The 27,756-nt window shown below is 41.2% G+C and overlaps 1 protein-coding gene across 1 annotated transcript; it reads right to left on the reverse strand.

The window, feature by feature from the left end:
• Positions 1-1,198: 1,198 nt before the first annotated feature.
• TBC1D31 (TBC1 domain family member 31) lies at positions 1,199-27,539 on the reverse strand (the record flags this gene model as incomplete). Its single annotated transcript, XM_079533845.1, has 22 exons — positions 1,199-1,341; positions 2,010-2,126; positions 4,056-4,206; positions 4,625-4,819; positions 5,820-5,960; positions 7,422-7,514; positions 8,345-8,480; positions 9,513-9,665; positions 10,263-10,495; positions 11,561-11,740; positions 12,311-12,444; positions 13,426-13,559; positions 13,932-14,078; positions 14,181-14,260; positions 15,042-15,218; positions 16,407-16,607; positions 16,837-16,996; positions 17,402-17,553; positions 22,613-22,791; positions 24,596-24,711; positions 25,259-25,405; positions 27,463-27,539. 22 exons carry the CDS (start codon positions 27,537-27,539, stop codon positions 1,199-1,201), a joined length of 3,246 nt encoding a protein of 1,081 aa, XP_079389971.1.
• Between the last annotated feature and the right edge of the window lie 217 nt (positions 27,540-27,756).

Consider the following 27,756-nt stretch of genomic DNA (forward strand, 5'->3'; position numbering starts at 1 on the left):
TCTGGTTCCGACCGCGCTGTTGCCCGCGGCGAGGTGTGCGAGGGTCGCGCCGTGGCTCGTGAACGTCCTTTGGCTGGCGTTACTTTTTCAGAACCCAAGCTTTTCTCAGCATTTGGGAGCAGAGAAAGTAGAGGTCAGCGCTGGGAGCTCAGAGGTTGTGCAGTCCGACCAGAGGAGCAGCAGGCATCGCCAGCTGCACCCAGCTACGGCTGGGCTCGGCTTCCCCCTGCAAACCTATCTTACGCACAGTGCTAACATCTTTACAACCCATAAGCGTGTGCACATAGCTGCCAGCCAAAAATGTATTATTTAAATATAGAAATAATCACATGCAAATCCCAAGATTTCTAAGTGTGGAGGCCAACGTGATGAACAGCTGCCTCTGTGCACTTAGGTGTCTGTGTGATGCGATGGGGAAGGGGCTGCTGCTCTCTGCCTCGCGTGCTGCCCTGCCCTGCAGCATCAATGATCATCCTTTTCATTCAGCTTTACCAGTGTGTGCATTACTCATTACAGAATGACAGAATGTCCTGAGTTGGAAGGGACTCATAAGGATCACTGAGTTCAACTCCTGGCTGCTAATATATATATATATATATTTATATATATATATATATATATATATGTATAACAGCACATCTCCAGCAGCTCAGGTTGTACAGCCTCCCTGTACCCTGCTTTTAGCACTGTGATGGTGGTTTGCTTCTTCACGCAGAATGGCCAGAGCTGGAAGGGAGCTCGAGGATCATGAATCTCCAACCCCTGCCACATGCAGGGCCACCAACCTCCCCATTTAATATCAGATCAGGCTGCCCAGGGCCCCATCCAATCTGGCCTTGAACACCTCCAGGGACGGGGCATCCACAACCTCTCTGGGCAGCCTGTTCCAGCAAGTTCCTGTTCTTCAAGTCGGGGCTTTGACTGGAACAAATAAAGCATACAAATACTCTATGTATATGCTATAACTTAGTGATAAAAAGTCAGTTTATTTTAGAAGTAAAAATAATATTACAGTTATGGAGAAAACAGTGAGGTTACAAATGCTGCACATTTGTCTAGCTAGAATTTTATTTTTATATAAAAATATTTCCAAAAGCCTTTATGATAAACAATCTCTAATCGGTCCTTAATCACATCACACACAGTCGGGGTTTGACTGATAATCTGAAAGTACAGCTGAGGTCCAGAGCAAACCATCTCAGGTTGTCCACCGTGTGGGTGAGACATGAGCTGGAGGACGCCTGGTTTGGGCCCGCGCTGTCAGCTTCTGTCTGAGCTGCCTGACTTCTGCCATCAGCTCCCGCTCCTGGCGTGCCAGCTCTTGTCTTCTGTCTAAAGATGCTTAAATGGAAGAAACTCAGGCTTAATGTTGCAGCTATTTTCCCACAAATACCACAGATGCTTATTAGGAAAAATCCCCTGGACAGATAGGCTCTGCGTTATTACAACCCCTAAGCTCCTTGAAATTGGTACCATGGCAGTGTTATATTTTGTTACAAAAAGGTTGGATGTTGCTGGGGTTCCCTGGCAGCTCCAAAGACGTTTCCCGGTGCATGCAGGGTGATACAGGTAACATGCAAGGGATTTTAAAGTGCGCCTTCATTGGCTGGGACAGCCTGGAGTAGATTATTGGAGACTACTTCTTAACTGTAACTCCGCAGGATTTTCATGCAGGATGGTTCTACATATGCTCAACAACCCCAAATCATACATAATTATGAAGCCTGAGCAAATATAGGTAAAATGATCAGGTCAGAACGGGACTAAACTAGGTTGAGGCTTAAAATGACTGGTCTCATAATGCAACACACTTCAGGCATTTCCTACTGAGCTATTCCTGGCAGTGATTCATTTTTTATGTTTTTCAGGTGTGAAACAGAAGACAACAATAAATGGGTTTACTACCCACTAAGCACCATGAATAATGACTCAATCACCCAGCAAGGTGTTCCAGTAATGCCCCTCAAGTTAAACGTGAGAAAAAAGGGGGCCCTCACTTAGAATCTTACTGTGCGATGACGACTGTGATGCAGATAAATCATTCAGGCAGATGTTCCCAGACTTTGGCACCTGCTGGAATTCTACCCCTCTCTCTGCATGTCTGGCCCTTAAAGCACGCACTCTCTCTGTTGGAAATGCAGAGAAAGCATTGCTGTGCATGTTTGAATTTCTAGTGATTTTTTTTCACTTGAGGCAAAACAGTTTTTCTCTAGGGAGTAAAACTGGAACAATATCTCACTCCAGCTAATGGCAAGTAAAATTTGTTCAGAATTTAAAGACAATTTTTGGTCTATGGGGCAAAGCCATGCATCACTGCTTTTCATTTTAACAAATTACAGTTCCATATGTGGTGTTTCTTGCCATATAATTAATCTTCTGACAAATGGGCCACTGAATTCATGTGGAATATGGCTACTCGTACTTGCTATTTTAGGAGACACTCATTTTAATAACTTGCAGTTGCCAATTAGTCCATGTTAAAACCATCAGACAAATTAGGGCAAAGTCTGAAAAAGCTTGCTGGAAGCAACACCAATCAACTAATCTTAATACCAGTCACTGGTATTCTGCTTGTCTTGAGGAGATGGGATATGTATCTGCGAAACTACACAAATGCAGTATTTCAGAAGGATAACAGAGTCATGGAATCGTTTGAGTTGGAAAGGGCCATTAAAAGTCATCCAGTCCAACTCCCCTGCAGTGAGCAGAGACACCTACAGCTCAATCAAGGTGCTCAGAGCCCTGTTCTGCCTCACCTCAAATGTCTCCAGGGATGGGCATCCTCCATCCCCCTGGGCAACCCATTCCAGTGCCTCACCACCCTTATTCTAAACATCATGGTAAGCCCAAGGTGTAGGTGTCTTCTGGTAGAATAGAGTATTACAGGTTGAGGTTTTCAAATTGATTAAAAAAACAGTGCAAACTATCCTAAATTTTCTGTTTGTATGTGCTCTACAAAAAATACAAAATAATGTACTGAGAAAAGAATACCCTGATTTGGGGATGCACAAGGCCAACACTGTGTCCTTGAAGCCAAGAATGCCAATGGTATCCGGGCTTGCAATAAGGAATGTGGCCAGCAGACCAAGGGAGGTTCCCTTCCCTCCCTATGCTGCCCTGGTGAGGCCACATTTGGAGTACTGTGTCCAGCTCTGGTCTCCTCAGTTGAAGAAAGACAGGGATCTTCTAGAGAGAGTGCAGTGGAGGGCCACAAAGACGATGAGGGGCCTGGATCATCTCCCTTATGAGGAAGGCTGAGAGACCTGGGGCGTTCAGCGTAAAGAAGACTGATAGGAGGGATCTTATGAATGCTTACAAATATCTAAAGGGTGTAAGGCAAGTGGATGGGGCCAGACTCTTTTCAACAGTGCCCACACTGGAAATTCCATATGAATATATGGAAAAGCTTCTTTACTTTGAAAGTTACAGAGCACTGGAACAAGCTGCCCAGAGGGAACCACAGACACCTTAGGGTTGGAAGGGACCTCTGAGAGACACCTTGTCCAGCTCCCCTGCAATGAACAGGGACATGCACACCTAGATCAAACAGTCGAGGCCCTTATCCAGCCTCACCTTGAAAGCCTCCAGGGATGGGACATCAACCACAACAGTGGGTAACCTGTTCTAGTGCCTCAACACTGGCTGTGGAGATACTCAAAACTCACCTGGATGCTTTCCTGTGTAACCCACTGCAGGGAGTCTGCTTTAGCAGAGGATTGGACTAGATGATCTCTAAAGGTCCCTTCCAACCCCTACAATTCTGTGATTCTGTAACAAAGTTTAGATTCCCATCCATACAACAAGATTAAAGTAACCTTATGAATAATTTATAATGCTGCATCTGATGGATATCAATTGAGGTTCCTATCCAAGCATGGCTTTATACATTGGTTACATGAAAGAATACTGCCAAAAAACACTCATGTAAAAGGAGTTTAACCGATGTTTATCTTTAATGTTAGATACTTTGTTTGTTTTCTGCTGATCAATCCAGACCTTCACACCAATATCCAGTCTGTTGATACTGGAAAAAACTGCATATTCTACATACTCACCAAAACAGCCATCCTCCCTTTGCAGCTTTTCAGCCAATTCTAATGCATCATTCATTTCATCTCCTAAAAACTGCTTCCTGTGTTCATCTGCAGCAGCAGCTGCCTTCTGCTCTTCCTCCAGTTGTGCTTTTCTCCATGTAACTTCTTCCCACTGTGCAACAGAGATATTGGGTACATCCTCAACAGATTTATTACAAGAAAAAAAAATAACACGTAAAACCATCTGGATTATTACAGACTACACTTCCTCTTTAAATCAGAAGGTGTACTATTACACTGAGCGAATGCTTATTTTTTGAAACATTTCTCCTTCAAACACCTGGAGTTTGGTGAAAGTCTTGATATAGAGAAGAAATGAGAGAAGCTTACACAATTAGGAATGCGCCTCTTAAATCTAAAATATCCTCACTAGTTTGCTCTAGACCTTCCAGGAATTTCAGGCCGAAACAAGAAAGGAATTACTTAAACTATTTCTTCTTGTTCTACCTGTTTTATGCTATTCTACGCTATAGGCAGAAAACAGTTACACTACTGCCAGTCCCACTTAGGAAAAGTGGAAATGCAGATACCTTTTTTTCTTCTGCCTCCCTCATGGCTTTCAGCAGCTCAGCTTCTTTCACCCTGTTGTCATGCAGGAGCTTGGCTATCTCTTCGTAACGCTTCTCACGGTCCTCATCATCGCGCCTTAGTTTCTGCAGTGCTTGCAGCCTCCATGCGTTGTCAATGCAATTCTGCTCTGCTTTGGCGAAATTTTCTTCAGCCACCTAACAAAGTATTTTTCTTAACAGGACTCCATTTATTTTATTTCCAATATATAGCCTTACATACAGATAAGGGAAGGTCTTTTTCTGTCAAACTGAAGTATCCTGTGGTATTGCTGTTAGACATCCTTAGCAGGAGTCTGCACCTGCAGTGCCACCCCTCCACTCATAGCAGGCTGTCCCTTCTGCCAGGGCTGTCTTCTGCTCCTTTTTCATCCTTGTTATTCTTTCCTTCGCTGAGGGCCTTCTAAATGAGACATACACCCCCTCCACGATTTAGAGGATTTTGCTATCTTAGCATGGATTTCATATGACTTGCAGGTGCACTTAACATGAGATTGGTACCTGAATGCCAATACTTCCACCCACGTCCATATGCTTCCAAGAATTGAAGGCTGTTTACAAAAATTCAGGCCCATATGTTTATTTCTAGACAAAATATAAATGCAGATGCCAAGCATATGGGTAGTGGGTTAGCTGCAACTATTTTTCCAACTGTGCAGTTACAAGTTCTGAGCTTGAAAATCCGAACAATTCCTAATGTCAAACTATGCACATTCATTACTGTGATCAGAAAGACAGCTCCTTGAAATTCATGCCAAGTGCCATCAACTGAAAGTTCCTTTGCGGCTTCCTTTTGTTTTAGTATGATTACAAATAAAACATGTTTCCTAATAGGAGAATGAGTTATTCTGAAGAGCACTTCTGAGTTTTTAATGCCTTTTAAGTTCTGGAAAGTAACGAAAAATTAATATATGGTGGTCCCAGGGAACTTCAGCTTTGCATATCAGTTTGGATGCTTCAGGCAGATTTTTGAAGCCCTCAAAACTTTGAACAAGCCACCCTGATCTATTAAGATGGGTATCTAGAAACTCGATCTCCTTAAAAATATTTTCATGTTAACTTGTATTAGCTCACTGCAACAAATACTATTAAATAGTGTACCAGTTAACATAACTGACTCCCCCATGTGAAAATCCATGTGAAAATCCAGCCATCTTACCATCTGAGCCTTCTGTCTTTCTTCTTGATCTGTTTCTACCCATCTCTGAACAATGTGGTCTTCAAGATCTGCCTTTCTTTGTCTATCATCTCTCTCTTCTCTCATTTCCTGGGTAATTGTCTCTCGATCTTTGATAAGACGCTGCCAAACATACAAGCATAAATTACTGTTGCTATGCTACTAACCATAATTTTGATTCTCTCTTTAACAATTATTAAAACTTAATTAAACTATTATTTGAATACATCCACACATCTCGTTCCATTGCATAGCATAAACTACCGTAACTGTCCAAGAAAGTGATATTCCCTGCTGCTTTACCCACTTGGAATTGTGCTAAGCCTGAGTCATCAGAGTGATCTTCCAGCTTTATTCTGATGTAATTCCATCCCATGGATTACAATGGGGCATAGAAACAGAATTTCAACTGAAATTAATTAGATTCATCATGAAAATGTTCTTCACTTTTATGGCATATGTTAGCCAAGACCTCAAAATGTTTCACAAATATAAATCAAGTTTTGTGGTACTGAGACTTACAATAAACACAACTGCAGACTGAATGCAAAGCAGTACGAATCCACTCTGGAAATAGAAATTTCAATTCTCAACAGTTTTTCCTGATATTTTCAGGAAATTTATTGTTTTCCTGATATTCATCAGGGCATATCTATGCTATTTTCTGAAGAAGGCATAATTCTCTCCCAGTCCTGCTGGAATCTGCTGAGTTGTATCAGCAGGGTACAGAAGCACAACTGACATACACTGCCTCTCAACAGGCCTTCCAGCCCTGCAAATGGCCTCTCACTGACAGCAGTAAAACGGTCAGTCCAGGGCATGGGCAGGGAAAGCCTGCCTGAACAGGCTCTTGTGGGCAGACATAGCCTTGGTTAGTTAAATAATTGCAGTCTTTCTAGCCTAAAGAGGATGGTCACTGAAGAAATAGCTCCTTTAAACAGATGACTTTACTGGAACACAAGTGATCTTAGCTTGGTTTGTTTTATGTAGCCATAGGACAGCTCTATTTAATGCTAGAAGAGATTTAGCCCAGTTATGCTCAGCATGAATGACAAAAAGTATACAGCCAAAAGCTTTAAGAAGTAAAACATAAGGAGACACATGCTTCAGAATAAGGTTTAGCAGTTTTGATGGCCACTTCTGTTTGCTTTCCAGCCAGATGTGCACATGTGCAAGAGGGGGACACACAGCTCTGGTTCTGATAAAAATGGACATTACTAATGTCTTTGATTGGCAGTCTGGCTTTTCAGTCATATTTAATTTTACATTTAAACAATATTTATTGATATAAAAACCTTTAACACTGAATAATGATCTTTCTGGACTACATGTAAGGCATTTGAGAAAGGAGGCACACCTTCCCCACAAACCACCCATTCTGTTTTGCTTACTGATGCTGCTAGCATCAACTACATCAATCTGTTATTAACTGAGGGTTTATTCTAGAAAAGGTATCAGAGAGGAAACTTAAAAAAAGCCTTTCTTTTCCCTCACATAGTCTGATAGAACGAATGCAACCAAATCTGAGAACTGCATAGGAAGAACCACTAAATATAAACATCTGTATGGTTCCCTAGCAATTACCTGTTCAAAAAGCTGTCTTTGTGATTCAAGTTCCATCTGTCGTATTTCTATATCTTGAAGAGTAGCAGCTGTTTCTTGCTCTCTCATGGATGCCTTGAGGAGAAGAGAAACACGTGAAAATGGAGCAAGGAAGAAAAAAAAGCAAGAAAATCCAAAACCTGAAGTGACATTCCACTTCTAAGTCCTAGTTAACTTTCTGTCGTATGATGAACAGTGGAAAATACTGAACATTGAAAGTATAGGACAAGGTGAAAGCAAGAGGCACAGGAATAATTTTGAATCCAGTCACACATTAGGGAAATGTCAGGCTAATGCTAATAACCTGCAAGATACAGCCACAAATTAAATAGTCTCTGAACCCAAACTGCTGTGGAGGACAGCAGAAAGATGCAAGTGGCCACCTGGGCTGAGCTGCAAAAAGAAGAATCTGACAGTGCCCCAACTCTGCAAAGTGTGCTGCTGAGATGCACAGAGTAGCTCAGCAGAGACTAGATTTGTGCCCACGAGGTTCACAAGCTCAGGCTCTGCTCTCTCTCGGTATGGTGCTTGAGCTGCTGAGCCTGCAGGAGCAGAGGCAGACCTGGCCAAAGGTTGTTCCAGAGTTAATATGCAGTCTGGATATACAGCTCACAGACAACCGATAATTGACGAGTCCTTTAAGGAGTTAATTACATTTTTCAACACTGTTAATATAGAGATATATTTGGCTTTTCCCAGGAATTCTGCCAGCTAAAACAAGACACGGGAACATAGGAAGTGCCAAATAAAATTGTTAAATTATGCATTTACACTTTAAGTCATCTACCTCATGCTAAACACACCCCTGGGCTCACAAATCCCAGTACATTTTAGCTATGCATTTTTTTCTTGGTTATTGTTCCCAATAAACCTTCAAGAAAAGAACTGCTTGAGCAATACTCAGCCTTTCTTGCAATGTCATCATCAAGACGTTTCAGCTCCGTCTGACGCTGATCTTGCTGGTATTTCAGAAAACGCCTTCTTGAAGCATCTAGAAATTGTAGCTCCTTTACTTTCAGTTCTCTTCTCACAGCAGCTAGTCTTCAAAGCCAAAAAAAATCAAAAGCGAGGGAATTTGTATGTATGAAAGGTCAGTAAAAAGGGACACAAGCTCACACCACAGTTACTCACCAGTTTCTGTGAGCCAATCCCTAAAGCACAAAGCGCAGGGCAGTCACTTTCATTCTTGTAAACTACCCGGTTTTCATTTACAAGCCAAAATTAAATTCAGAGGCACACAGGCATCCTCTAATGGCAATCTCTCCCAATTATGCTTTGAAGCCCCGTGTTCTGCTCCTGATGTACTTTAATAAGCACTAGTTTAGTATTATAATGATCCAGACCTGGAAACTGTTCCTTAGAATAATTGTCAGCACCCTGGTACCTCTTTCAGCACAAAATTAGTCCTGAATTTATTTGCAAAACATCAAACCCTTTCAAGGAACAAAACCACAAACTCAAGAATTAGTTTGCAAAGAAAATCCCACTGCTCATTTCTTAGAATAAGAACCTAATTTGTAGGCTGCAGAAGCTTAAGGGAAGTATTACTTTTAGTTGATCTAATAAACTGTGTTAAAATTCTCTTAAGCCTTCACAACTGCAAAATGTCTGAGCCACCAGATTAACTTTGGTACTCCTACAACTGTTTGCTCAGCAACTTATACATAAAGCAGCCTTTTTTCTAACTCCACTAGAAACATAAGAATCTGTACAGTATATCAATACTTCCAATACTGTAACTTACTCTTGTATTTGTAGAGTAAGTCTGTCCACAGTGCAAGTATGACAATTAGCTGTCCAAAAGCATTCACAATCTGAAGTGACTAGGCACAAGGCTCAGAGCTGAGACAAAACACAAGTGTCTTGGCCTCTGATACATTCTATTTCCTTGGGCAAGGCAGCAATACAACCCAGATCACTTCATTCTCACCCCAAAATCTGACCTACCAGATCACACTGCTCTCCCGCACTACAATTTATAGAAATTAGTGGCCATTAATCCTTTACTCATGGTTAAAAATGTAACAGCAGGATACTGCAGCCAGGTCCCTAACGTCTGCTATGCTGTAATACCTCCGCCTCCGTTCTGCCAGCTTTTCTTCTTCTTCCAGTACCATTTTTCGCCTTTGTTCTTCAGCTTCTCGGAGCAATTCCTGCTTTCGGTAGAAGGCTTCATCTTCTGCTTTCCGTTCCTGTGCTTTAGCTTCTAATTCATGCATTAATTGCCTAAATGGAATGAGATGAGAGGTGCGTTCGTATATCAAGAAGTCACCTCATTACTTTGAAATTTATATCTGTACTAGCAAATTAGTACTGAAGTGTGATGCCACGAGAGAATGGCAGCCCTCTTTATGCACTGATAAAATACATGGGAGTTACAGAGCTGACTTTCACAAACAGCAGGGCTTTTCAAATAAGTGCAAGCATTTCCTTCCTCACATTCTTAACAAAAAACCGGTTTCTACAGGTGTCTTGTAATCATGGCTCTCACTCATTTCAATGGTGAGCAAGGAACACCTGGCCCTACACAGAGTTGGATGTGACAAGGTTAAGGGAGATTTAGGTTCTGACTTCTAAACTTTCAACTTTGAAGTCTTTCAGCCCAGTATTTTCTGTGAATTTATAAATACATTTGGTTTAAGATAAGACTGCCTATTTAACTTAAAGACCACGTCAAACCCAATTGCTATTCACAGGTTCTTTAAAGTCATCTTCCCTACATTTTTTTAAATTATTGCCTCTTTTCTCAAACATGCACATTTTAACAGAAAAACTGAACTGTGTCCACTAGCCCCTCCCAGTCTTCAGCTTTCCCATCAATACCTCTCTCTTAAGTATTCAATTTCATCCTGTCTGATCCTCTCCCGTTCCCGAGTTTGATAATCCACTACAAACTTGGGGTATTTATTAAATACAGGGTACTGTCCTTTCGTAAGTGGCATGAAGTCATCAAGCACACGTTGCGGATGGATATCTGGTGGTGTAGCCTCCATAAGATGATAAGCTCGTTTAATCACAGTGTTAATGTCCAGGTTGTTGCGGTGATGAAAGAAATACTGTAAGAGACAGGCTGCCATTTACATTCTACAAAAGATTAAGCAAGTTTTTAATACGCCTATGTAGGAATAATTAAGTAGATTAGCAAATTCTACATTCCAGAAGTTAAAAAAAAAAATAAAACAAGGGATTCTTTAGTTAGCCCTATCAGTTATTAAAATGTCATGCGCTCAAGTGGCTTGAGCCAAACTTCATCCAAGTTCTAAAAGTGTCCTTGGGTTCTTTTTCTTGTGTTCCAACAACAGTTGTGTAACACACCTGGGAACCTGGGTGTGACGTGAGAGTGTCACACTGCCCACACAGAGGTTCGTTCTGCTGGGTAAACCTCACTCAACATTTAGTGTTTACACATGAAACATGGAAGTTCCTCTTCCAACAGGATTATTCTTCCTGTCAAAGTCTTCACCAGGAAAAATTTCCAGTTAGCTTTGGAAAGATCTGATGCCTGTCAAAATGCTCACAAGCGCATTTCCAAGGTGAAACCATTTGTCTGCAGAGATGTTTTCACATGAACAATCCTCCTCCTTCCTTCTAAGGCTAAACATGAGAAAATTTTAATTTAGCTTCAGAGAATGTCAAATAATGCTGCCTAATTTTGCAGTCTGAAAGCAAAATAATGAAGCATAACAGAATCACTGCCTTTTTTTTCACACGCACAAGTCAATATTAGAACCTCAGATAAAAGGCAGAATTATTGTGGCTGATGAACCACAGACACTTACTAGGCAATTTTTAGTGGCATTAGAAAGCTTATGAAAGCTGTTAGAGATTTTACTGCATGCAACTGCAAGAAATTAACTGGGAATAGGTGAACGGTTGGACTGGATGATCTTTTAGGTCTTTTCCAACCTTGGTGATTCTATGATTCTATGATTCTAAATTGCTGAACTTTTTATTCATTTATTGTACATTTGTCAGGTGTTAGATGACTGTTCAGTAATGTAATAATATATTAATATGGCACTGAAACACCTTCAAAACTCGACAGCAGCAGATACGGTGTTCTACACTTTTCTGTAGCCACACTTTCAGATGATCAGCTTAAAAAAAAATCAGATGTTTACCTCAAAATCCTGACTTTGATTACAGAGAAGCAAAGGAGTTCTGGAACAAATAATATAGGCAACGACAATCATTAGGAAGTATGAGGGATGGTTGGAGAAGATATTATCGAAGACTTTGAGCCATTCTTCTCTTGTTAGAACCTCGGAGAACAGGGTTTCTAGAAGAGGCCAGGCATAAACCTGCATCATTTGGGAAATGTGACAAAATAATCCATTAGCAGAACTCACAGGAAAAAAAAAGAAATATTCCTGCCTTATACCAAAGATCTATTTAGTTATGAAAGAAACTGAAACCACACTAAAATATAAGCTTTATTACCCACTATAAGCATTCAAAATAATATGAGACAATAATTTTCTTATTTCACTGGATGTTTAAATACTCTGTTCAGCTTTGTGAAGCTAAAATAATCCTTAATGCTAAATATGAATAATTATGGCTTAAACTAATTTACAAAATTCACTACACCTATGTCCAATTAAAAAAAATAAAAGTAAACATGCATTTATAATTTGCCCAGTAGATTTTCAAGCAGTGTGCACCTGAAAGGGAAGGAAATTTAAGAACCAGTAGCACATATATGAGATTTATGACCATGCAAAAAGAAAAGCTTCAGGAAAACAATGATACGTTCTTCACTTTTGTATCATTCATTATTATTTACTGAAAACTCTCGTAACAGATTTATGTCAAAATAAATCACTAGTGCACTACTGTTCCCAGTACTGACACTTCATATAGGACATTACCTGTGAAGTCACACTGTATTTTATTAAATGCTGAAGGAGTTCTTTGTCATGATGTGCTAAAATATTTTCCACCATACTAAGGATATTAACCGGAGGATTGGGAAAATATTCAAACCAGTGCTGACAAAAATTAACTAAAAAGAAAAACAAAACACAGACCACTGTAATCCAGAGTGATACTCTTGGCAACCTTAAGGCTTCATTGAAAGACTGCAAACATAAGAGGAAATTTTAAGCAGCAAAGCCTATTAAGATACTCCTATCTCTCTTCTTTCCAACCATTTATACTGAAATCACTCCCACAGCTCACTGCTCCTCCAACTGCACAGGCATGAGTGTTTGGTCAGTGCACTGTGAACCAGACTGGGGAACTAACCTGGCTCAAAGGTACAATATAAAAAAGTTGGTGTGCTGTGGGACTAAGTGGTTGGAGGCAGGTGGGAATACTTCAACCAGTATTTCTGTCTCACAGAACTGCAGCCTGGATCGAGTAATTGTGAACACAGTAAAGAAAAATTCTGTGAGCTTGGCTACTTATTCACTAACAGCATGTGTTTGCAAAGTGGATGTGTATGCTTGGCAGCACATATCTTCTGCAGACTTAGCAACAGCTGCAACAAATAATTTAAGGGTAGTGCACTTTAATTTAGTGTGTTTCTTCAGCAAACAGCCGTAGCGAGCTTTCAGCCAAATGTCTAATTTTGAGTTACCATGTGTTTAAGACAGCTAAACACAGTAAAATTTTATGAGAGATCATTCCCTTTTGTCTGGAGTGGAGGTGGGTTTAAGTACTTTTCCCATGCCTGAGATACAGATTTTAGCTATTCAGTATGATACCATTATGCATGTTCTTACTGAGACTTTGCAAATAGTACAAAACTGCTAGCTTTTGCTATAAACACTGTAGAAGGAAATCTAGTATCTTGTTTTGATTTAAAAACAAATTTTGGACTTCAGTATACAGTTGCTACATATTAATTCCTGGCAATACCTTTAAAAGTGAGTCTGCTGAGTAATTAGGAAACCACCTCATTCATTTCATCTGGAAAAGATTTTTTGTATAGGAAAGCTTAAACATGTTGCTGCATATTTGACTTCTGAAAATCATTGCTTACCTACCACTGTAGCAACAACTTCAAAGCAGATCAGCTGGTTGTTCTGGAATAATTTTACAAATGGGAATGCTAGCAAAGGAATATAAGGTGTCTCACCAAAGATAGCAGACCAGTGAGCTAGAGCTGATAAGGTCCTATACACAAAGGCAAGCAAAGATGTAGAAAACATGGTTACAAAATTGAACAAAAGTATCATGTGCATTTTAAAACTATCGTTTAGAAAGACTGTAAACTTCAAAATAGATGTAGGCTTATACCAGTTATAAAAACAAAAAAGCATTAGGACACTACTACTGCATTTTAGCTGATTCTAGCTACGGGATACATTTTAGATCACTTATGAATATATGGCAGCCTGGTCTGGGTGTTGGAAACCCTGCACAAAGCAGGGGGGTTGAAACTAGATGATCGTTATGGTCTTCTTCAATCCAGGCCATTCTATGATTCTGTGATTCTATGAAAATATGAATCTACAATATTTAAATAAACATAAATGCACATTTTACCTCTGTAAAACTCTCAGCAGTTTCCTGCTTTTGATGGGATACTCATTCTGAATATTCACAAACGCGCTGTGGGTGCCCTTATCTATCAGGCTACTGAACGCTAAGTGGTTTTCAGGAAGTTGTAACAAGGAACGCCAAACAAACATCCTGTAATTAAAATGCAGACTTAGTCAAGCAACTTCTCTTTCACAGGCCATTAGACACAAGCAAACTGATTTTGTGCAAGCATGAACATGCATACAAACATACCTGTATTTTGCTGGATACTCGCCATATCCTTTCAGTAAGGCCTGTAAGCGTTTCTTGTTTAATCCACCTGGCAGTTCATTCTACAAAACAGGAAATCAGCAGTAAATGTGAGGATTTCTCATTCATTAGCTCTTTCCTTGCACTCTATTCAATGGCAGTAGCTAAATATTGAAATTCCTAGCACATCTTAAAAATATATAGTGTGTACAGCTATATTATCCTAAGTCTTTCAACGACAGAGATCACTCATCTGCTTAAGTCAAGAACAGCTGCCACGGATTTCAAATCAGACCCTGCCTGACTATAAACTATATATAGTTAAATGATTGATACAGTCAAACATAAGACATACGTCAATGAAATAACAGATTACATTGTGATGAGTATTACAGGAGAAAAACAAAGTATGTGTGTATACATATTCTCATATATGCATATATATACACATGAGACTCGAGACAGAGACATGAAGAGAAGGCAGCACAACAAGGGAAAGACACATACCAGTAGTACATCTTCTAAATGATCAAGAAAAACAAAGTAGCTGCTAGGCAGATATTTTAGAAGTGCAGTTTGCTAGCAGGGAAGCAGATTGGATTTAGCAAATATCCAAACGTGGCACAAGTTGAACAACTTCAGAGGTGCCCAAACCTGACTGGAGCAATGGTAGCTGTGGTTGCATCACATAATAAAGGAGTTATGGACACAACGGAAAGAAGAAGCGGTGTTAAATCTCCTTTAACTCTGCTCAAACATCCAAGTGAATCAGTGCCTGAACTTATTCTTCAAACTTTTTCTTTCTTTTTCCCAAGGAGCCTTAAATGCAGACTGGAGAACAAAGTATTTGCAACTTCTTCCCACCTCTTTATTTTCAAGTGGTGTATTCATTTGCACTTTCAGCAATCTGGTTTGAATTTTGCTTCCTTTGGATTTCCAAGGCTGCTCTGACCTTCCTGAAGTCACTCTCGTTGTCAGCTTGTTTGCTTCTGACTTGCACTTGGGCCAATCTTCTACTACTTTGAACAGTGGAGGTGGAGGCTAATATTAAGTGAAAATGACTCAGTTAACATCTTGTAAGACAGAATAAATAACGCTATAATTTGATGTCTATTTTATATGCAATATCCTTGAGCTTGAAGGCCATAGTACAAAGAACAGAGACATATTTATAACAGAAACAAATACATGTGATCTGTATACTCCTAAATACACATGACAGTGAATTAAACTACTGTAATAAATAGAGAGACTGTGAGAATGTATACACAGCTTCCAAACATCCACTCAGACATCATGTTATTTCCTTGTTTAGCAAACACTGAAATATAATTGAAACAGTATAAATGCATATCGTGTAGTGTTCGGGTTATTTATTTCAGTATGTTTCTCAGTGTTACTAAAAGATTTTGCATTTCCATAGAACCTATTAAAAAGAACACAAAAGACTTTTACAAACCTTAATTAATCTTCAGTGTTAGGTAGGTATTAATTCAATTTTAGAGACTGGGAAAACAAGGAACAAAGTGGATATCCCAGTTCATGTCAACCTGGCAGCAAAAGTGCAAATGGATTGCATATGTGACATCTTTACACATCCTTCCTCAGCTCCAACTCCTTCATTATCCAAAGTTGGTTACTGTTTACTTCAGTGACACAGTGATTAAAGATATGTGTAATTCTGGATTTAGAAACCTGACTCCCATTAATAAATTACTTTAATAAAATAAGAACTGGTATTTAGAACGTTTATTATTTAGGGAGGACTGGGAGTATGATTGTGCCATAATGATGGATGCTGGGATCGAGTAACACAGCAAGAACCATCCAAGCCTGCAGTTTAAGAGAGCATTACTTGCAAAACATTTCTTGGTAGGAAATGGAACACAAGCAGCACACTGTTGTGCTGTTTCCGTCTCTCCCAAAATGTCATTACAAAATAAAATCAGTCCCCATTAATTGCTGCAGAAAGAAGTAACATCTTCCCTTCCTCCCAAAACCAAAACCAGAGTGATACACTTTAAAAATACTGCATTACCTGGCAGGCTGCAATAGAAATGAAGGTAACTCAGCAAACCACTTTTTCTGTTTTTGTAGGGTTAAGTATGGCACTCCAACACTTCTAATTCAATGACATGTCAGCAAACTACTGCTGATACAAAAGTTATGTGGACAGGTGTCATCCTTAATGGGATCTACTGCAATTATAAGAAATATAAAACACTGTACCTTATTCACCTCCTGAGTCAAAGCTTGGACACTGTATAAATTAAGGCTACCATTTTCCATTACTGATGCAATATACCGTCCACTGGGGCTAATTGCTGCTGTACTAATTCCTTCTTCATGACTCCCAATGACAAAAAGAAGTTTGTATGTTTCTATACTGATAAATCTCATAATATTATCTTGACTTAACACTCCAAGGACCTATAAGTCAAAAGGATTAATCAATAATGCTGTCAATGTCAAAAGAGAAATACCAAATTAAGAAATGCCATTCCATTAAGCTAGAGGAGCAATTCAACAAATATTTAGCACAGCATCTTTCCTTTGGGATGGCAGGGGCCCACCTCCCCACTGTCCTCAGAAAGCCCCTAAAATATATGTGTTGAATCACGTAATCAAACATCCATTCTCAAGTTTGTATGTAACTGACCTGATTGGAGCCCCCATCAAAACTGTCAGGGAGGAATTCCAGGTGACGGACAGCTCGTACTTCTGTAGGCATCTGGATTATTCTCACCAACTGCTTTGATTCTAAACACCATAAGTGAAGATGGTTTGATTTTCCACCAGCTACAAAAATCCGGCCATCTCTGGGTCACAGATGAAGCAAAGTTTCCATCAGAATATTATAGTTTAAGCTACAAAGAAAGAGATCATACATTTCCTGCTGTGCCCTCATATCACCTTAGAATCTGATATTATTCCTGTCATACTCTCCTGAAAGTACAAAACAGCTTCTAAATAATAACATTTCTTTTTCATAGCTTAAACCTTATTTTACTGGTCATTAAATCAACTTCATTTCAACTGCTATGGGATTGTAATAAAAACTGCTATGGAGCCTTGCTGCAAGTATCAGTCACAGCAGATTTCAAATGTTTATCACTGCATACTGTTCAATACTTCCATAAAACATTTCATAAAAGAAAAGCAAACCTGTTTTAAAATTACAGGTTTTGTAGTCTGCCTTTAGAATGTTTAAAATAGCAACTTACCTGGTAACTGCAAAGACCTTATACTGTAATGCAGAACCTTCTACTGCAGTTGGCAACTGATATTTACAGTGAAGAGTATCAAATTCCCAGGCAAAAACAGAATTATCTTTGAAACAGCTGAGGATGGTGTTACTCAACGGAAGAAAAAAAACCTGAAAGAATATGAAAAAAATAAAAAATGGAATAATGTCACCAAGGATGCACTCTTTAAACTGGATTGAAGTGAATGGCAGAACAAAACACAACAAGAAGCCATGACAGTATAACTATTGCTGTAACTTTGTAAGGAAGTTACAATGCAAGGCTTCAATCCTGGTGGTGCATGGAGTTGTGGAGGTGAGTGGAGGTAAATCCAGCTGGTGACTGGTCGTGAGTGGTGTTCCCCAGGAGTCAATATTGGGGCCAGTCCTGTTTAATATCACCTGGATGAGGGGACTGAGAACACCCTCTGTGAGTCTGCAGATTACACCAAGCTGGGAGGAAGCTGATCTGCTTGAGGAAGGCCCTACAGAGAGATCTGGACAGGCTGGATCAATGAGCTGAGGCCAATTGTATGAGCTTCAACAAGACCAAGTGCTGGGTCCTGCACTGTGGTCACAACAACTCCTGCAATGCTACAGGCTTGGGACAGAGTGGCTGGAGAGCTGCATGGCAGAAAAGGCTCTTGGGATGTAAGCTGACAGCTGGCTGAACGTGAGCCAGCAGTGTGCCCAGGTGGCCAAGAAGGCCAACAGCATCCTGGCTTCTATCAGTGTACTCAGCACTGGTGAGGATACACCTTGAATGCTGTGTCCAGTTTTGGGCCTCTCACTACAGGCAATTTATCTCACTGAAATGACACAGAAGTTTATCTAGGTAATTTTCAAAACTGTTCCTCCCTCTTCTGGAGAGTTCTAATGATTGTCAGAGGAGGCATAATAGCAATGCTGGGAAAATGCACCCAGCTACAAGAAAGCATGGGAGCCAGGAGCCAGAACTGCTCACTGAGCACAGGTGGGTTTTGAATAGCTTGCTGCATCTTCTACAAACTCACCTCTGCTTTCAACAACCTGCAAATGCACTCTGTGAAGCACTTATCCTTAGGCTTAATCTCCTCAGTTTTGCACAGATCTACTAAATGTAAGAAATGCTGTACAAAGTTTAGCAGTCTGTTCTGCAACTATGAAATGCAGTTTGTCATTAAAAAAAATGAAACCAAACTTGAACTTTTTTGTTCAATTATTCCAAACGTTTACCATTTATATGCAATTCCTTTTTAATAAAGAAAAATAAAAACAAATTTTTTAAATGTATGGGTGTTATTGGATACATTTTTGCTTAATGATACATCTCTGGTCTAGATCAGAGGTTCTACTTAGGTAGCAGCACAGGTAGCTTCAGACAGTGCCCTGTAAGTATAATTTTGAAGGTTAAACTCAAAATGTTTTCTGCTACTTGAGCACTGAGGCACTGACTACCCGAAGGACTCAGTGGCTGAGATCTGCAGTCAGTACCAAAGTTCAGAGTTTTGGTCTGAATGGTTTCTTTGGACCTTGAAATTTGGATGCGTGGGATGGGATTCATCATGCTGTGTGTTAGTGACTTAAAGTTAGATGTCCAGCCCAAATTAGTCACCTGACAGTGAACAAAAGTTGCCCGTAGGACAACCTCACCTCACCTACCACGTTCATGTTTAAACACACTGAGCTGCACGTCCTACCTTAGGGACTCTGAGGAAGCCTAGACAAAAATCTGAAGACAGACTGATGCCTATCGTGCAGACGGATAAACTTAAGCAACATGATTTCCACCTTTTCTTACTTCTAATTATAAAAGTCTGTGGATCCTTCCAACACCAAATGTAGCCCAAGAAAAGCTTCAAGTTTCGATTTAAGTTCTGGCATACTGGACCAGTTCCTCATTTTCTGCTTTGTCCTAGAAAAATACCACAAGCTGGTCACAAGCAGCTGTTGAATAAGCAGCAATGCTTTGAAAATTGTCATTACAGGCGTCTTTTCTTTAGCTCTTCTTTATTATTTGTCTTTTTTTTCCAACTGCTGTTCTTAACAGCATGCAACTCAGCCCCTGTCATATTAAATAAGCTTTGTCTCATACCAACTGAACTGAGGGTGTGCTTTGGAGTGCAAACTGGGCTTAAATTAAGAGGCACCACAAAGTACACTGCAGATCAGCGTGAAAGTAACACAAGGACTCAAACAGCAAGTAGGAATCCAACTTTGGACAGTATGTGTCATGGTTGTACCTAATGATAAATCTGATCCTTAGTCAAGCGCTTATCTGAATATTTTGAATTGTGGCATGGGAGCAAACATCATTATCTCTGTTCTAAACACTGCAAAACAAAATCAGATAAAATGGATTATTGGCGTTGTCATGTTAGAAATGGTAGAGCCAAACCAAAATTGTAGGCTCTTAATTCCCAAATTCTTGATTTATTCCCGCAGTGATAGTCATAGAATCATAGAATCATAGAATCACTAAGGTTGGAAAAGACCTAAAAGATCACCCAGTCCAACCGTTCACCTATTCCCAATAGCTCCTACTAAACCATGTCCCTCAACTCAACATCCAGTCTTTCCTTGAACACCCCCAGGGTCGGTGATTCCACCACCTCCCTGGGCAGTCCATTCCAGTGCCTGACCACCCTTTCTGAAAAGTAATACTTCCTAATGTCCAGCCTGAATTTCCCCTGGCATAGCTTGAAACCATTCCCCCTGGTCCTATCACTAATGACACGAGAGAAGAGGCCGACCCCCAGCTCACTACAACCTCCCTTCAGGAAGTTATAGAGAGCAATAAGGTCTCCCCTGAGCCTCCTCTTCTCCAGGCTGAACATTCCCAGCTCCTTCAGCCTCTCCTCATATGGCCTGTGTTCCAGACCCCTCACCAGCTTCGTTGCCCTTCTTTGAACACGCTCCAGGGCCTCAATATCTTTCTTGCAGTGAGGGGCCCAAAACTGGACACAGTACTCGAGGTGCGGCCTGACGAGTGCTGAATATAGGGGAACAATCACCTCTCTGCTCCTGCTTGCAACACTGTTTCTGATGCAAGCCAGGATGCCATTGGCCTTCTTGGCCACCTGGGCACACTGTCGGCTCATGTTCAGCCGAGCATCAATCAATACCCCCAGGTACCCAGTCAGTAGTGCTTGGACTTAAAAGTTTCTTTCCATACTGTAACATCCTGATCCTACCAAATTCTACAAGTCGTTTATCAACAAGAAGTCTCTACACTTAGCTTCAAGAAAGATATCGAGCAGCAGAAAAATCATAGAATAGAATGGTTTGGGTTGGAAGGGACCTATAACACCATCTATTTTCAACCCCCTTGCCATGGGCAGGGACACCTCCCACTACAGCAGGTTGCTCAAAGTCCCATTCAATCTGTTCCGGGGCCTCACCAACCTCATAGTGAAGAATTTCTTCTTTATATCTAAACTAGCTCTGTCCTCTTTCAGTTTAAAACCACTACCTCTCATGCCATCACTACAGAAGTCTCTTTCCATCTTTCTTATAAGCATCCTTATTAGTATTGAAAGGCTGCAATAACAGAAGTCGTATCAACTACAGAAACATCTTCTTTGAATGGAAGACATGATAATTATTTTATTGATAAGTTTTTCAACTCTTTGCAAGGGTTGATAACAGCAGGACAAGGGGAAATAGTTTTAAGTTGCAGGAGGGAAGATTTAGGTTGGATGTCAGGGGGAAGATCTTTCCAGAGAGAGTGGTGAGGTGCTGGAACAGGCTGCCCAGAGAGGCTGTGGATGCCCTGTCCCTGGAGGTGTTCAAGGCCAGACTGGATGGGGCCCTGGGCAGCCTGGTCTGGTATTGAATGGGGAGGTTGGTGGCCCTGCATGTGGCAGGGGGGTTGGAGCTTCATGATCCTCAAGGTCCCTTCCAACCCAGGCCATTCCATGATTCTATGATTCTGTGATCCTATGATTCTATACTACAAAAGAATTTTAATAAAGCACCAAAAAAATGTATACATAATTTCCCACAGTAATTGCTAGGTGACATTGCAGGTTAACAAAATTTCTGCCTGACTAAGAACACAATGAAAGTACTCAAAAGAATATCCTTGTCCTCTGCAAAATCAGCGTAGTTTTTTAGTGACCAACTTGATGAGAAAGTTGGTTTGAAGTGGTATTTGTAAGACTGTGTTGTAGAGCAGCACGTGTGTAGGCAATGATCTGGTATTGCAGTGGCACTTACTGTAGTATTTATGCTTACGTTTGACATTTGGTGGTGTCAGCACACCTATTAAAAGCAGCGTAATGCTACAGTAGACATATTAATATCACACCCTGATACAAAGGGACTCTTTCTTGTTCCCTAGCTCTTCCAGTATAAATGTCTGTGCAGCAAACCAAAACAAAGAAACCAATAGACTAAAATGCAGCATTTTCTTTTTTGCTGCATTACTTTTAGCTTTATTTGCACCCACATTCCTTGCTGTGTGCGTAGGAAGAAGAGAAACTCTGGAATAAGGAGCTGGATGGGCTAAGTGGTGACTGTTCAAGTTAGAATTATCACCTCAAACCTGTTTTTTGAACAACACTCTTAGAATCACAAATTAATTCAGGTTAGTCTGAGTTGATCGAGGTTACATCCAACCTAACATGCAGTATCTCTAAAAGTGAAGATTCCTTAAATGCTTTCAGCAGATTTTTGTAACTACTGCCTGCCTGGAGGTCTGACTGATATGACAGAAGAGTTAAGGGAATTAGCCAAAAGAACACAGAAAAGATTTTAGCTGCATTTTTCAAAATATCATAGAATCACATAATATCCTGAGTTGGAGGGGACCCATAAGGATCATTGAGTCCAACTCCTGGCTCCACACAGGACCATCCAAAATACAAACCCTGTGGCTGCCCTGGGAAGGCTGTTCCATGCCTGACCACTCCCTGGTGGAGACCCTGTCCCTAACCCCCAGCTGCCCTTCGGCTGACACAGCTCCATGCCATTCCCTCCAGTCCTGCTGTTACAGAGCAGAGCTCAGCGCTGCCCCTCCATCCCTCCCATGAGAAGCTGCAGCTGCCATGATGCCTCTCCTCAGCTCCTCTGCTCTGGGCTGAACAAACTCGGTGACTTCAGCTGCTCCTCATATATCTTCCCTCTGTCTTCAAGCACTGTGATTTTAATGTGTGGTGTTACTCCTCCTGAGGTATGTTTTTTTACCCTTTAGCAATTGCTCTTTACTCACCTGCTGTATACCCACAGACTGACGAACATTAAGCTTCCTTTTTCTTTGAAAGGTGTCCAAGTCCCACAGCTGTGCTGTATCAGTGGAGGTGGTGATGGCATATCTGCCTGAGCCATGGACAGAGATGGAAGACACCGAAGAATCGTGGCCTCTCATCCAACTAACGAGTTCCTTAGTTTCTGCAGGATGAAAAGAAAGAAGAAAAGAACATGAAAATCATTCAAAAGGCAATGACTACTACTTTACTTTTTGTACCACTTTACACCTCGTACAGCACTATGCTGTAAAAGTGACTTTTAATCATACCTGGTGTACGACCATTTATCACTGCAATCCAACAAACAAGAAACAAAGTCTTCATTTATTATACCACAGAGAAACAACTTTCTCATCTGTAAGTGACAGGTTTTATTCTCAGTTCTCCAGAGAAATCCAACTTGCACAGACTCGTTTAATTTAGCCCAAGAATCAATCTTAAGAAGTCATGAACATTGCAATCAAGTAAAGTAAGCATGCCTTGTGGGCCGATTATTTGATGAGAACATCAGCAGAAATATCAAGTAGTTGAGACTGAATGTTCTGCTTAGTGTTCCCCACTTGTTTTAACTTGTGGACAGTTTGTATGAGTGATTAGGCAGCTATTTACAGGTGCAAGGAAAAAAAAGTTTAATGACAATGGGCTGTGACTACAGGAAAGCACAGTCAGAAAGCAACACCTCATTAACTGTTTCAGAGTCCGAAGCATTTTTATGCTGTGTAATACATATTCAGGAAATAGTACCTCTGACTGCATGATTTCTCACTTGTGAATGCATGACCACTAATCTTTCCTCAGCAACTAACCCTGTTAGTGGCAAGACTTACTTACATCAGCTGTTTTACCTGACTGACCATGGGGTTGCTCCAGCTGATCGACTGCTATGGCATCGAAGATGGGAAATGGCTATAAAGCAGCTCACAAAGACTAACAGTCAAACTTTCTGCTGTGCTTACAGACATTTGAGTGTTTCAAGCTGTTGCCAGATGAGAGCACACCATGGGATTACAGAGAATGTCTTCTAAATTAGGGGATGGCCCTCACTATTATCTAATACTTTGCTAAGGATAGTCCATCCAGTAGTACTTATAGGAAGGACGTCTATACTCAAAGACATTCTTCAGTGTGATTTGGTATCTGGAAACAGCACTATCTCAAAATGCAGGACTGTGAGATCATAGAATGAATCATAGAATCACAGAAGGCCTGCGTTGAAAAGGACCACAATGGCCATCTAGTTTCAACCCCCTGCTGTGTGCAGGGTCACCAACCAGCAGACCAGGCTGCCCAAAGCCACATCCAGCCTGGTCTTGAATGCCTCCAGGGATGGGGCATCCACAGCCTCCTTGGGCAACCTGTCCCAGTGCCTCACCACCCTCTGTGTGAAAAACTTCCTGCTAAGGATTTCTCTGAGTAAGAAAAATTTCTCTAAGTGCACCTGAAAACTAAGTTTGGCCTTACTATTTTTGAAGAAAAAGCACAGAGGATTTCAGGCCTTATTTTTCTTCTCTTCCTTTATTTTGGGGAACACTGTTGCTTTAAAAACTGCACCAATAATATCATACTCAAACCTTCCAATTGCAGGCAAGTGACTCCTAAAGTTTTTTAAAAAGATGTAAGCCCGGATAATACAAGACACTACAGCTGGAATTTTTGATTGGTTACTTTAAAAAAAATGAATTGTCAATGCCCTTCCCCATTTAATCCATTCAGAGGCACACAACTAGCCTATGACATTAATTTAGAAGCTGTTTCTGAATAACGATACAGATCTACCAGCATTCTCAAAACAACTGACAGTTATTTCTGTGTTTACAGTCAATTAGTTGACATGTATTACTGCAAAAATAGTTTAAAACGGAATCAGTTGCAAACTGTCACACTAAAATCAAAATTTAAATGAGACAGTAACAATCCACATATTAAGGCTTTACATTTCTCCTTACCTGTATCAAAGCACTTCACAGAATAATCAGCCAAAGCCACCAGGAATTCTGTCTTTCTGCGAAGATTAAATGCCAAAGCAGTGCAAGCCTGCATTGTTCGCTGAACAAGCTTGAACCTATTTGAAAATACATGTTCTCATTGTGTTAGGAAGCTTTGGCTCATAATGCCAAGTGAGGAATTACCTTAATCAGTTTCAATATATGCTGCACTCAGAGAAAAATGAACTCAAAAGAAGAGAGAAAAGAAATCGTATCTTCTTATACTGCGTGTAGGTAGCAGTGCTAAGTTGAAAGCACACGCTTGGAAAGATATGCATGTATTTCTGTAAATGACAATACTAGGCTGTTGTAATTCCTTGCTTGTATTATTAATTGACAGCACAACTCCTCTGGTAGTTTTCCATCACCGAAGTTCTATGAAATTGCTGTTTGTTCAGTTTAGTTACAAAGATCTCATCCTTTGCAGCAGCTAAACTAATACAATAGCACACAGGGAACCACATGAAATAGTGGCTTGCAGCTTCAGCTCTGAGAAAACCACCATCTGCACAGTCATGGAAAGCTAATGGTTAAAAACCCATGGCACAGCGACAGGTAACTTTCACACCCCTGAATGTTGCAGGTATCAGGACAGTTAAAATAGCATTGTATAAACATTCTTACCTGTTTCCATTCAGGTCAAAAACATAAATATTTCCTTGGTGGTCTCCAGCAAGCAGAGAATCTCCAGAACTGTCAAAAGCCACATTCAGAAAACGTATCACCTTGGAATGATATCCTGTGGCACTATGAAATATGTTTACTACAACTCTGTGGAGAAAGCAGACAAAACAATTGTTTTGAGTTGTTTTATAACCATGTATTTTTTCCAAGACCTAAGATTAAAATCTCCCTAGATCACTGTTTTACAATTCTAACCATTCATAGTGTTGTGAGGAATCTTCCATGAAAAATATGTATTTGTAATATAAAAAAAAATATACTAAACAAAGGAGATTGTTCATTATGTTGAAAAAATGCTAGAGTAAAGCAGGCAGGAGGAATTTCACCACTCATGGTCCTGTTATGTAGCTCCTAGCTACCTGATTTTCATTTATATTATTGCGTGACACTAACTTGTATGCTGGCTTATCATCAGCCATGCTATCTGAAAATCTAGATGCAAGGAGGTTGGGAGGTGGGGGAATCCATGTTAACCTCACTTCCTTCCAGCCTTCAAAAGCATGAAGCAATCCATTCTATCATTGTTCATATGAGATATTATGGAACAAAAGTTTCTGCTTTTTCACATTCTATCATGCTGTTGACACAAAATAAAGCCAGATGCAGAACTGAAGCCCACGTGCAGCAGAAGCTGTAAGAGAAAGCAGCACACTAAGGTTTGGGAAATCTGCTGCTCCTGGATTTCTTGGATATTGCTGGGCAAACCAGTTATTTTCTATAATCATCTGGATGTAAATGCAGAGTCAGATTAAATAACTAAAACTGTATGGAATACTGGATACTGTGGCCATGCTAATGTAAGATAGGGATACCTCTGAGTCACCGAATGCCAGGAGAGCACTATAACCACTGCCTGTATGCAGGTACTGGTGTGTACACCAAGTGCAAATGCACATCTGTATGGCCATGCAGCTATTGCTGCAAAGCAGAGATAAAACTAATAGTACTTTGCCCTGCTACACCCATTCCTTTCTGGGAGAAGAGGGAAGGGCCATAAAAATGAAACTGGAAAGCAAATTAGCTGTTCAGATTGTCATTACAAGTTTGTGATGTTAGTATCATTAACATCAATAAAACATATCATGTGACCTGTGATTCTAAAAGTAGCCTGAAGTGGGAGTACCATCAGTGTCGTGCCAGTACCTCCCAGAACTTCCTCAGCACTGCTCCCTGTGGTGCTAGAGCTCCTTTGGCACTGAACTAATTCAGTGGAGCTGCACCCAGATTTCCTGTGGCAAACACCACGTAGGCACTCAAAAGCAGCATTCTTACTGCTCTTCCCCTTGGACCAGACAGTGTTCTTCTGATATTTCCTAATAAAATATTTTAGTTAAACTATTGTGGGAATTTGGCCATGGTATCTTCTTAATGGAGAGAAAGAAAAAAAAAAAAAGAAAAAATGGAAAACTTGATCAAGACACGTTTGACATCCACAAGCTAAAAACTACTGCATTGCTGGAGTCATTACAGCTCGGAAGGACCACTAAGATCATCAGTCCAACTGTCCACCTATCACCTGCATCGCTCTCTGAACCACATCCCTCAGTGCCACACCTCCATGTCTATGGAACACCTGCAGGCACAGCGACTCCACCGCCACACAGGGCAGCCTGTGCCAATGCCTCACCACTCCTACTGAAAAGAGTTTTTTCTTAACATCCATCCTGAACCTCCCCTGGCACAACTTGAGGCCATTCCCCTCATCCTATCGCTGTTACCTGGGAGCACAGGCTGACTCCCACCTCAGCACAGCCTGCTTTCAGGTAGTTGAAGAGAACAATAAGGTCTCCCTGAGCCTCCTCTTCTATGACTGAACAACTCAGCCGTCCCCATAAGATCTGTGCTCCAGACACTCGCAGCTTCGCTGCCCTTCTCTGGATACGCTCCAGGCTTTCAGCGTCTGTCTTGCAGCGAGGGGCCCAGCACTGAACGCAGCACTCGAGGTGCAGCATTACCAGAGCCGAGTACAGAAGAGATAAGCTCCCCGCTCCAGCTGCCGTGTGCTGCTGACACAATGCGGAGCGCCGTGCGCCTCCTCGGCCACCCGGGCACAGCGCTGGCTCATGTTCAACCAAACGCCGTCCGACAAACACCCTCCGATCATTTTCCTCCGTGCCCTCGGCCTCTCCCCGCCCCGCCGTTACCCGCCCCGTGCCGCCGGGCTGGGTTTGCGGTGCCAGATGGAGCCCTGCTCCCGGCTGCCCAGATCGCAGCTCGGCATCCTCGGCCGCCGCCGCTCCCGCGCTTGCTGATTCCCTTCGGGGTTCCCTCAACGGCCGCCGCCGCGGGGGGTGCCGCACACGTGGTACAGCCCTGTTCCCCCGTGCCGACGGAGAGCGGCGGGAAGAAGGCGGGAGATTTCCCCCCCCTTCCAGAGTGGAATGGATCATCCCGAATCGAGCGCGAAGCATGCCGGGAGCTGTAGTTCTCACGGCAGC

This window comes from Tetrao urogallus (assembly GCF_951394365.1).
Source record: "Tetrao urogallus genome assembly, chromosome: 3".
NCBI classification, from domain to species: domain Eukaryota; kingdom Metazoa; phylum Chordata; class Aves; order Galliformes; family Phasianidae; genus Tetrao; species Tetrao urogallus.